General features: G+C 70.0%; 1 protein-coding gene across 3 annotated transcripts in view; it reads left to right on the top strand.

The window, feature by feature from the left end:
- POFUT2 (protein O-fucosyltransferase 2) overlaps positions 1–8,949 on the top strand; it is an 11,878-nt gene extending 2,929 nt beyond the window's left edge. For 2 of the 3 annotated variants that reach the window (XM_059392513.1, XM_059392510.1), the window contains exons 2-9: positions 761–1,011; positions 2,996–3,140; positions 3,616–3,726; positions 5,068–5,134; positions 5,925–6,050; positions 6,745–6,925; positions 7,130–7,253; positions 7,876–8,123. In XM_059392513.1, coding sequence (XP_059248496.1) covers positions 3,692–3,726; positions 5,068–5,134; positions 5,925–6,050; positions 6,745–6,925; positions 7,130–7,253; positions 7,876–8,029 — 687 coding nt within the window. In that variant the 5' untranslated portion in view covers positions 761–1,011; positions 2,996–3,140; positions 3,616–3,691 and the 3' untranslated portion in view covers positions 8,030–8,123. Of the gene's footprint in view, positions 1–760; positions 1,012–2,995; positions 3,141–3,615; positions 3,727–5,067; positions 5,135–5,924; positions 6,051–6,744; positions 6,926–7,129; positions 7,254–7,875 lie in introns of all 3 variants that reach the window. The other variant, XM_059392511.1, reaches the window with a different exon arrangement.
- The last annotated feature ends 865 nt before the right edge of the window (positions 8,950–9,814 follow it).

Below are 9,814 nucleotides of genomic sequence, written 5' to 3'. Positions count from 1 at the left end.
CCACCGCACCGCACCCGCACCCCGCACCCCCGCACCCCGCACCGCCCCCCGCCGGCCGTCGGAACTGCGCCGCGAGCCGGGCTCGGCGGGGGCAGCGGCGGCGTCCCGGAGGCCCCGGAAGGGCCGGCTGCGGGTCAGCGTCGAGCGGGGGCGCGGGGCCCGGCCCGACCTCCTGGGCGTGTCCGCGCGGGGCCGCCCCGGCTGCCCGCGGGAGCGTCCGCGGCGGGAAACGGGTGTCTGCGGTCCCGCCGCTCCCGGGGCTCAGCCCGAGCAGCCCCCGCCGCGCGCTGACGGCCCGGGGTGGCCCGCGGGGCCCCTGCGGCTGCGGCGGGGGTGACGTCCCAGCGTCCTGGGTCGCGGCGGGGGCTGCGCGGGCCCGGGAGCCGCTCCGTGTCAGGCCGGCGTGCGGGGCGGGCGCGGGGCGGAGGACCGAGCGGGCGCTGCCGGCGACGGTCTTCGCTAGACCGTGAGACGCGACCCCGCGTCCGCGCCGCGGCTTCTCACGGGTGTCCTGCGCGAACCGACGCGTGCGGAGGCGCCGGTTCCCTCCGATCCCGCAGACGGGCGGGCTCTGCGGTGGCCGCTCAGAGCGGAGCCGGGCGGGAGACCGTCCTCGGGCTCTTGTGGCCCGGACTCCGCCGGTCGCAGGGCGCGTGGTTGCTGGCCCCTGGCCGGCTCGGTGAGCGGTGGGCTGTGCCGCGCTGGCCGCTGCCCCTCCTCGCCGGGAGCTGCCCAAGCGCCATTCTCTTGCCGCCCCCAGGTACCTCCTGTACGACGTCAACCCCCCGGAGGGCTTCAACCTCCGCAGGGACGTGTACATCCGCGTGGCCTCCCTCCTGAAGACGCTGCTGGAGACGGAGGAGTGGGTGCTGGTGCTGCCGCCCTGGGGCCGCCTCTACCACTGGCAGAGCCCGGACATCCACCAGGTGCGCATTCCCTGGGCCGACTTCTTCGACCTTCCGAGTCTCAACAGAAACGTCCCGGTCATCGAGTACGAGCAGTTCATTGCAGGTGAGGCCGTGGTCGGGGCGGTCAGCCGGCTGTCTGCGGCCGGGCGCGCTGACCCTCGTGTGCGCGGGGCCCGCTGCCGTCTCACACCCACAGTGCCCCGCCGTCCTGCTCCTTCCAGAACTGGTCTAGGGACGCCGATCTGAAGTGTGCGAGCGCGTGGCCCCTGCCTCTGAAGCCTGGGGCAGCGGGTGCGCCCGCGCAGGACGCTCCCACGGCGGTGGGGAAGCTGTCCGTGCAGGGGCCAGGCGGGCTCCCGTGCGGAGACGGCCTTGTGTCCCCAAGGGACAGCTGTCCGTGCCCCAGGGGGCGCTGACCTGCTGGCATCTCCCTGCGCTGCTGGCGAAGATTCTCGTCGTAGTGTGTCTCGTTCCCCTGAATCCTGCACAGTCTCAGCTTCTTAGCGAGCGAAGTCGAGGATCTTCGCAGGGCGAGGGTGCGCAGGGTTCAGCGTTGTGTTTCCAGAAGACTCGTGCTTAAAAGGGCGCAACACCCTTCTGCTGCCCCCTCAGCCGGTCAAGGGGAGGGGACAAGGGGGCGCAGACACGATGCGGATCTCCCGCCGCGGGAGGACCCACGGAGCTCGGGCTGCCGCTGCGCCGCTGCGTTTTCCACATTCTGCTCTCATGGCACCTTAGTCCCCATCCCTTTGGGCCGTTCCCGTGGCGGGGTCAGTCCCAGGACGGCTGCAGGCACGGGGCGATACGGACCTGCTGAAACCTTCGTTCACGGGGAAGAAGCAAACTCTGAGATTTGGAAGAAGCACGTGTGGAGCGCATCCTTCTGGGACCCATGACGGGCGCCGTCGCCGGGCGCCTGGTCTGACCGAGTCTGGGCATCGGCCTCAGACTTGTCTCAGCCACGGGTCATGGAGCCTCCCCGGGAAACAGCCCTTCACCTCCGCACAGGGCTGTGGCCAGGGGGTTTCTTGACAGGCAGATATGGGGCCAGGTGTGAGCTTCCGCCAGGTGAGGTGGTGCTCAGTGGGGGACACGGGGTATGTGCGGTGGGGCGCCCGGTCCCGTCCCTGCTGCTGCTGAAGCCTCAAGCCTGGGGCCAGAGCAGCTGGGCGGAGAAGGCGGCCATCCTGGGTGATGTGCCGTGGGCGGGCGGACCCGCTTGGCCTCCACCTGCCCAGCCGTCTCCCTCTACAGAGGGGGCGGGAAGGAGCCTGTCCTGGGACCTGCTGCCGGGACACGTGCAACAGGGCAGCAGGTCTCTTGGCCTTCCTGCGACGGGGCCTCTGGAGCTCCAGGACCAGACGCCACCCGCAGTGCAGCCGAGCGAGGGGGAGGGTGGAGGAGACACCGGACTTGCGCTCGGGGCGGCTCTCTCGTGGCCGGGCTCCGCTCACCCATCTTCGTGAACACTGTGCGCGTGGCCGGCAGGTTCCGAGGGGAGGGGGTGCCGTGGCAGGACGGATGCCGACTCCTGCTCTCCTGGGGCTCCTGTGGGGAGCGGGGAGGCGGAAGCCAGGTGACCGGGAGGAGGCCCCGGATGGCGAGGAGCGACTGGAGAAAATGAGAGCGGCACCGGGCTGTGGGGCGGGGGGCTATGGCTGGCAGGTGTCCTGGGGTTTAAACGGCTTCCTGAGGGGTCAGGGTCAGCCCTGAAGGGAGCAGTCCCCACGAGGCTGGTCCCTGCAGGGAAGGGAGCGTGTGCTGGCGGGGCAGCATGGGGGACAGCACGTGTGGGGCCCGTGGCTGTCGTGAGGACCGGCAGTGCGGGTGGCGAGGGCAGGCCCGGCGGCTGGAAGCGGGGCAGGTGAGGAGCCCCTGAGAGCAAGCAGGGCCCGGTGAGCTCCGCCGCCCCAGGCAGCGCCTCTCCGCCTTTTGGGACCTCGTGCCCTGCTGCCGCTCGAGTCCCGCGTCTGCCCCCGTGAGCTCTCTGCGGCGCGCGGGAAGGAGGGTGGCGTTCGGGGAAGCGATGGTTCTCGTGCCGCGGCCGTTCTGGTTCTCGCCACGTGGTCGTTCTTGGCCTGTTGCAGAGTCCGGCGGCCCCTTCATCGACCAGGTGTACGTGCTGCAGAGCTACGCAGAGGGGTGGAAGGAGGGGACCTGGGAAGAGAAGGTGGACGAGCGGCCGTGCCTCGACCCGCTGCTGTACTCGCCGGACAAGCACGAGTACTACAGGTGCGGCTGGGCGGGGCCGCGCTGCAGCCGCGGTGGTCGGGTCGCCCGGACCCCTTTGCCATCAGGAGACCTGCCCGCGGCGGGCTGTCCCCCCAGCAGCACCCGTGGACAAAGCATCCGAATGACTGGGTGCTCGAAACGCCGTGCTCCGGGAGGTCGTTGATGGGGCGCGGCTGTTCTGGGGCCGTTACTGCCGGGCTCTGGCCAAGAGGCCCCGTGTGGGTCCCGTTCCCGCCCCTCTGCGCGCTCTGCCGGCCGGAGCTCCCCGAGCGGCCCCCCGGCCCCGTGGAATCGGATGGGGGTCGTGGTTTCTTCTCAGGATCTCAGGAGAGCGTCACTGGCCGGAGTCCCGAGCGGTCGCTCTTCCCCGAGAGCAGGGCCGGCGTGTCGGGGTGAAGCCGTCCGCGTGCGCATCTGGGCTTAGGCGTCGCGCGCTGGGCCCAGGCTGACGGGGGCGCCGGCTCTTGTTTTCCAGGGGATGGTTTTGGGGCTATGAAGAAACGAGAGCGCTCAATGTCTCGTGTCTGTCCGTCCAGGGCTCGGCTTCCATCATGGCCCCGGTGCTGCTGAGGAACACGTCGGCCAGGTGAGCGCCGCCGGCTCCGCTTGGTGACCGGCCGGTGAGGCAGCGCGTGTGTGCGTGTGTGTGCGCGTGTGCACACGTATGCCTGTGTGCTTGTCGTCCTGCTGGCGTCGGGATCCCTCTTGGCTGTGGCCAGCACGGGAGAGGTCAACCTCATCCGCACCCCATTCTCGGGCCACAGTGAGGAAGGGCTGAGGGGGGAGGAGGCCGCACGTGTCCCTGGGGAGAACCGGGTTCGGGACTGTCCCCACATGTGGGTCCCTGCATCGAGGGCAGCCACTGCCGGGCGGGAACTCAGCGGCCGGCGTCTCGTTCTGCTGCTTGTGGGCGGGGGAGTCGGAGTCACACCGGGATAGCCCGGGGCCCTGACCGAGGGGGCGGTGGGCAGGTGTGGAGTCCTGGGGGCAGGGGACAGCGAGGGCTCAGGCCCGACTGGAAGGGAGCGGCGATCTGACCCTCCTCATTCACTGGACCCGGTGATTGCCCGGGTGGCTGACACGGGGTGAGGAGGTGGTCCGCTGCGGCCCCCAGCCGCGTCACCCCGGGTCCCACCTGTGCTCGCCTCTGCAGGTGGGTCTCTCACTCAGCCTCCTCGGAGCTGGACCTCGGAGTGGTCAGAGGGGTGGCCGCGGCCTCCTGTCCGCGCCGTCCCCTCCCTGACACCCTGTCCCACTCGGGACACGGGGACGAGGGCAGAGTAGGAGGCCACACGCCTCTCCCAGACGCGTGCCCCCGCGTCCTCCAGGTCCGAGTGGACATGGCCCCTGCTGGTGTGTTCCCTCTGCCCGTTCTGATGCTTCGGGCTGTTTGGTCGCCCTGGACGGGGCCTGACATGGCCTCGCTCTGCAGGGGAGCAGTTGAGCGCTCTCGGAGGAGGGGCGGGCCTGCGCCTCGAGCAGCATGGCCGGCTGGGTTCTCGCGGGTGGCTGCGTGCAGGGGGGGACGCAGCCGTCCTCCTGTGTGGTTTTGCCCTCGGGTTCGAGTCTCGAGAGTCCCCGACCTCGCAGAGAACCGCGGCTGCGCTCCTGCTGCGAGCCGCCTCGGCGCGGTCCGGCTCCGTAGGCTGCCGGGGCCGTCTCACTCGTTCGCCTCGTCCTGTCTGTTTTGTGTCTGGTGCGGGTCGTCCCGGGGCCTTGCCCAGGTCAGTGGCTGGGACAGGAGAGGACAGACCCCCATCCCTGGACGCTGAGAACTTGCACGCCCGCCCCGGGAGTGTGTGCGGAGCCTCCTCCCCGAGGGGTCCCCCCATGGGCCTGCGTGCGCCCGGGAGGGGCTCAGCTCGGTTCCCAGCGCCCCTGGGGCAGCCGCACCGGCCGTTAGATGCTCTGTGTCGTTCCGAAACAGGTCGGTGATGCTGGACAGAGCCGAGAACCTCCTGCACGACCACTACGGGGGGAAGGAGTACTGGAACGTGAGTGCCCCATGGGTCCCGCCACACGGCTCGGCGCGCCTGCGAACATCTGAGACGGGGCGCTGGCTGGCCCGCGTGGCGGGGGTGCGGCGGGGGTGGGCACAGCCGCCGGGGTGCACGTGGTCGGCCAGTCGGCGTTTCTCACAGTGGGGCTGTTGCTTGCGGCAGCCGATGGCTGGAGGAAACGCAGCCTGCCGTGAGCTCCGGCCCCACGCCGCCGCTTGCTGTGGGTGACCGGCTCGTCTGCGTCCTGGGGCGCGTGCCTGGTGCTTCGGGCAGGAGCCTGCAGAATCGGGCTTCATGTTCCCTCCTCGTGGCCGCTGGCTCGTGCTTTGGGGGTCTGCCCTGAGCGAGGGGTGGGGCGCTCCCGTGGGCGCTGGGCAGGAGGACCCGGGAGACCCCTGCTCCCTAGACACATGACGTGGGGGCCTCCCGAGTGGGTCCTTCCCGAAGCACGGAGGGGCCTTGTCATCACCGCCCACAGGGCCTGCGCCTCTCATGGGCACCGTGGCCGTGAGCTAGTAGTGAGGACAGTGGCTCCCGTCAGTGGGGGGCCTGTCCCTGCGTGTGGGGACCGTCCTGGTGGATCATTCTGCGTTCTGGTCACTGGGCTGTCGCCGGCAGACTCAGGAGCGCGTCCGCGTCCGAGCTCCGCGAGTGCTGGGGCGGCGTCCTCGGGTTCCCTGTCGAAGTCGGGGGCCGGTCGGCGGCCTGGGCTGCAGGGCTCCCGGGCGGGGCGGGCCCGGCGGGGGCGGGGCGGGGCGCTCGGCAGCGGCTCTCTCGTCCGCAGACCCGGCGGAGCATGGTGTTCGCCAAGCACCTGCGGGCCGTGGGGGACGAGTTCCGAAGCAAGTACCTGAACTCCACGGACGAGGCCGACAGGACCCCCTTCCAGGAGGACTGGACCAAGATGAAGGTAGCGCCTCCCACTGCTCGCGACGCGCAGGCGCCTGCCCGGGTGCACGGTCGCCCAGCTGCTCTCTGGGGAGCCGCGGACGCCCCTCGGGAGGGTCCCCATGTGTCCCCACAGGCTCCGGGCGACGGCTCGGCTCCCTTTCCCCTCGGCAAGCTGGAGGCGCCGCTCTGGGAATGAAAGCAGCCGCGGACCGGTCCGCGCCGTCTGCCCGGAGGTGCGGGAGCCGCAGAGAGCGAGGAAGGCGACCATTGCGCCGGCGGACGCGGGGTCGTCGGTGTCCGTAGAAGTCGCTTCTGGAGGGTCGGGTTTGCACGTAACCGCAGCCGGTTACTCGCTGCTGTCCCGAGCGGGCGACGCTTCCAGTGTCACAGGCGTCCCGGCCAGCCTCCCGGCGCTGGTCCCCTGGGCGCCTTCCAGCACAGCGGCGGGATCCCATGGCGGTTATGGGGGCGTCCGGATCGCATCTCTGGGGAAAATGCAGGAATAGGTGGTTTTGGTCATCTAATTTGCACGTTTTCCCCAGAGTTGTGTTTACCTGATGGCGCTCGGATAAAGGGGCTGTGTGATTCGCCAGTTCGCGGCCCCAAGAGTCCCCGAGACGGGCCCGTGGGCAGGGCTGCCGTGAGGGGGCTCGTGGTGTCCCAAGGGCTGGCGGCGGCCTGGACGCTCAGCGCTCCCCGTCCTCCTCTGCCAGGTCACGCTGGGCTCCGCGCTGGGGGGCCCGTACCTCGCGGTTCACCTGAGGAGAAAAGATTTCATCTGGGGCCACAGAGAGGATGTGCCCAGCCTGGATGGGGCTGTGAAGAAGATTCGCAGCCTCATGAAGACCCACCAGCTGGACAGGGTGTTCGTGGCCACAGACGCCATCAGGACGGGTACGCGGCTCCGGCTCTGCCGGCCCCCGTCTGCCGGTCCCCGTCCCGTCCTGTCCCGGGCAGGCCCAGGTGCACCGCGAGCCCGCAGCGTGGCCAGGAGGCAGCTCCGGGTTTCGTGCCGGGGCCTCGGACCTGAGCCGCGGAGCCCGCAGGGCCCCCGGTGCCCGTGGAGCCCCCGGTCACCGTCTCTCCATCGCTCTGCAGAGCACGAGCAGCTGAGGCGGCTGCTGCCCGAGATGGTGAGGTTCGAGCCCACGTGGGAGGAGCTGGAGCTGTACCGGGACGGCGGCGTGGCCATCATCGACCAGTGGATCTGTGCGCACGCCAGGTGCCTCTGCCCACGGTTGGCCCTGCCGTGGTCTGTCCATCTCCGTGGCGGTTGGTCCCGCATGGGCTAGGCTGACAGCCGGCTTCGTCTCAAGGCTGTACTCCCCACCCGTAGCGTTCTCCCCGGTCCCGCCAGTGGACTGGGTCCCGGCCGTCCCCGTAGGGACCCCACCCGGGACTCTGCTCCCGGCCACAACCTCCCGTCACGCGTGTCCCCGCGGAGCACAGCTGTGGTCTCCCTCCGTGTGTCGTCGTCGCGGGAGGCAGGCCCACCCCAGAGGAGAGCGGGGGGGACTGGACCCAGGAGGAGGCCAGCACGCTTCGAGTGGGGGGCCTGGTTTCTCCGCATCTGTAGGGTCCCCAGAGCCCCTGAGCCCGTGCATGCAGGCTGTGGGGCCAGGGTCCTCTTCTCCACCTCTGTCCCCAGGTCTCAGCCTGGCTCTCAGCACCCTGCCCCCAAGCCCCAGACTGCCGGGCACTGGCCGCGTTCTCAACCCCCCCGTGCGGGACCCGTGGCCACTGCTCCGCACGTCCGGCCTGGCCGCAGAGCTGCGGGGTGAGAGGTCAGGCCGGTGGGTGCTGGGCCCCTCGGAGCGGCTCTCGTGACCCTGCTTCCTTGGCAGGTTCTTCATCGGAACCTCGGTCTCCACGTTCTCTTTTCGGATCCACGAGGAGAGAGAGATCCTCGGGCTCGACCCACGGACGACGTACAACCGGTTCTGCGGGGACCGGGAGGAGGCGTGCGAGCAGCCCACGCACTGGAGGGTGGCCTACTGAGCCGCCGGCTCCTCGTGGGCCCTGCGCCCGGGACATCCGCACACGTGGCCTCGTCTTCCTCTGAGCGCCCGTGTGGCCTCGGGGTCGCGTTGGCCCTGACCGGCAGGCAAGGCTGCCCCACCATCGCTTCAGGGTCACGGTCCCTGCTCACAGCCACGTGAGCCACGGCGCACGCCCGTTGTCGGTGTTTCCCCCGCCGTGGGCTGCCTGGGGCTCTGCTGCTGGCAGGGCCGGTGTGATGTGAGGAGGTGCGGGGGCTCGGGCTCCTGGAGGGCGTCCGGATCCCCACGGGCTTGCTGCGTTTCTGCCTGCCGGCCCGCACGTCCTGCACTTGGACCCACGGGAGGCGCCGTGTGCGTTGGCGGGAAGGCGAACCCCCACCTTGCAGAACTGGGCCTGAGGCCTGTGTTGGCTCGTGAGGGGCTCTCTGCTCCCCGGCTCGGGCGCTGGAAGGTTCCTCAGCAGGGCTTTGGGGCTTTGTCAGGTCCACACACAGGAACCCTGTGGCTGGCTGAGGGGCTGCGGGCAGGCCACGGCGAGTGTGGCGGCATTGGGGGTCGGACACCCTAGGCCCTGCCTCGCGGTGGGCGCAGTGCGCTGAAGGGTAGGGGGCGAGCAGGACGGTCACTCTGGCCTCTGGAGGGCTCGTGCCGCTGCCCAGAATCCCCTTCTGGGCCTCAGGTGTGGCCACCACACACCCCCTCTGACCAGAGCCCCAACTTCGCACAGACTGCCCGGGTGACCCAGAGACGGCTTCTGTGTTTTCTTCCCGAGCTTTGAAAACCCGCCCCGAATCGCGCTCGGTTCCCGTGGTGTCCCCGTGGTGTGCGGGGAGATGATGAAGTATTTATTCTCTGCTAATTTGTACCTTCAGATGCTATTAATGAAGTACATTTTCTAGAAAAGTGGAATTCTAGAAACAGTGTCTTCTTACGCCTTGAATTTTTCCAGCTGAAAACGACACAAACAGTCCAGACTTTGTCCTCACTCTGTTTCGAGAAGAACGAATGCTTTGTCCTGCTCCGTGTGTGGCCTCCCCTGGGGACCGCGGTGGCAGGGCCGGCGAGCACACCGTCTCCCACCGTCCGCTGGACGCTGCTGCCAGGCTGTTGGGAAGAGCAGGGCCCCGGGAGAGCAGCAGGTCAGGTACCGGGAAGGCCGGTCCTGCCGGGTCCGTTCCCCACAGCACATCCGTGCTAGCGGGCGGCTCAGCTGTGGGCGGCCCTGGGACCCCACGTCCCTGAGCCGCTGTGTGGCCGGAGCTGCTGTGACCACTGCCCGGCCCGGCCCCCGGGAGGAGGAGCGTGGGAGGAGGGGTGGAAGGCGTCTCCCGGGACCCCCTGGAGGGACTGAGCAGAGAAGGGGGTGGACAGCCCACACCTGCAGGCCAGGTGATGGGACGGGGCCGTCCCGGAGGGCAGGACTCATGCGGGGCTGGGGGGCAGGCCAGGCAGTGGCAGGACATGGGGCGGGGAGGGGTAGCGCGGGCACAGGAGGAAGCACGGGAGCCATCCACCTTGGTGGCCTCAGCCCGGCAGGTGCACCATCGGGCAGCTTGTCTGGGGGAGGCCCCCGGTCGGCGGAGCTGCTGTGGTCCTGCCCCCCGACCTGTGCGCCCCCCTCCAAGACGGGCCGGGTCAGCCCCGCACGTGAGAGGTGGGAGCGGGGGAGCCATGCACATGCCTGGAGCCCAGCAGAAACCCGGTGCCTCCCTGGGCCTGGCCCTGCCCCCGACGGGGCAGCTCGGCATCCCAGCCAGGGCAGCCAGGCCGGTGCTCCATGGGG

The sequence above is a fragment of the Mustela nigripes genome, chromosome 2 (genome assembly GCF_022355385.1).
Source record: "Mustela nigripes isolate SB6536 chromosome 2, MUSNIG.SB6536, whole genome shotgun sequence".
NCBI classification, from domain to species: domain Eukaryota; kingdom Metazoa; phylum Chordata; class Mammalia; order Carnivora; family Mustelidae; genus Mustela; species Mustela nigripes.
This window is presented reverse-complemented; position numbering and strand designations above follow the sequence as displayed.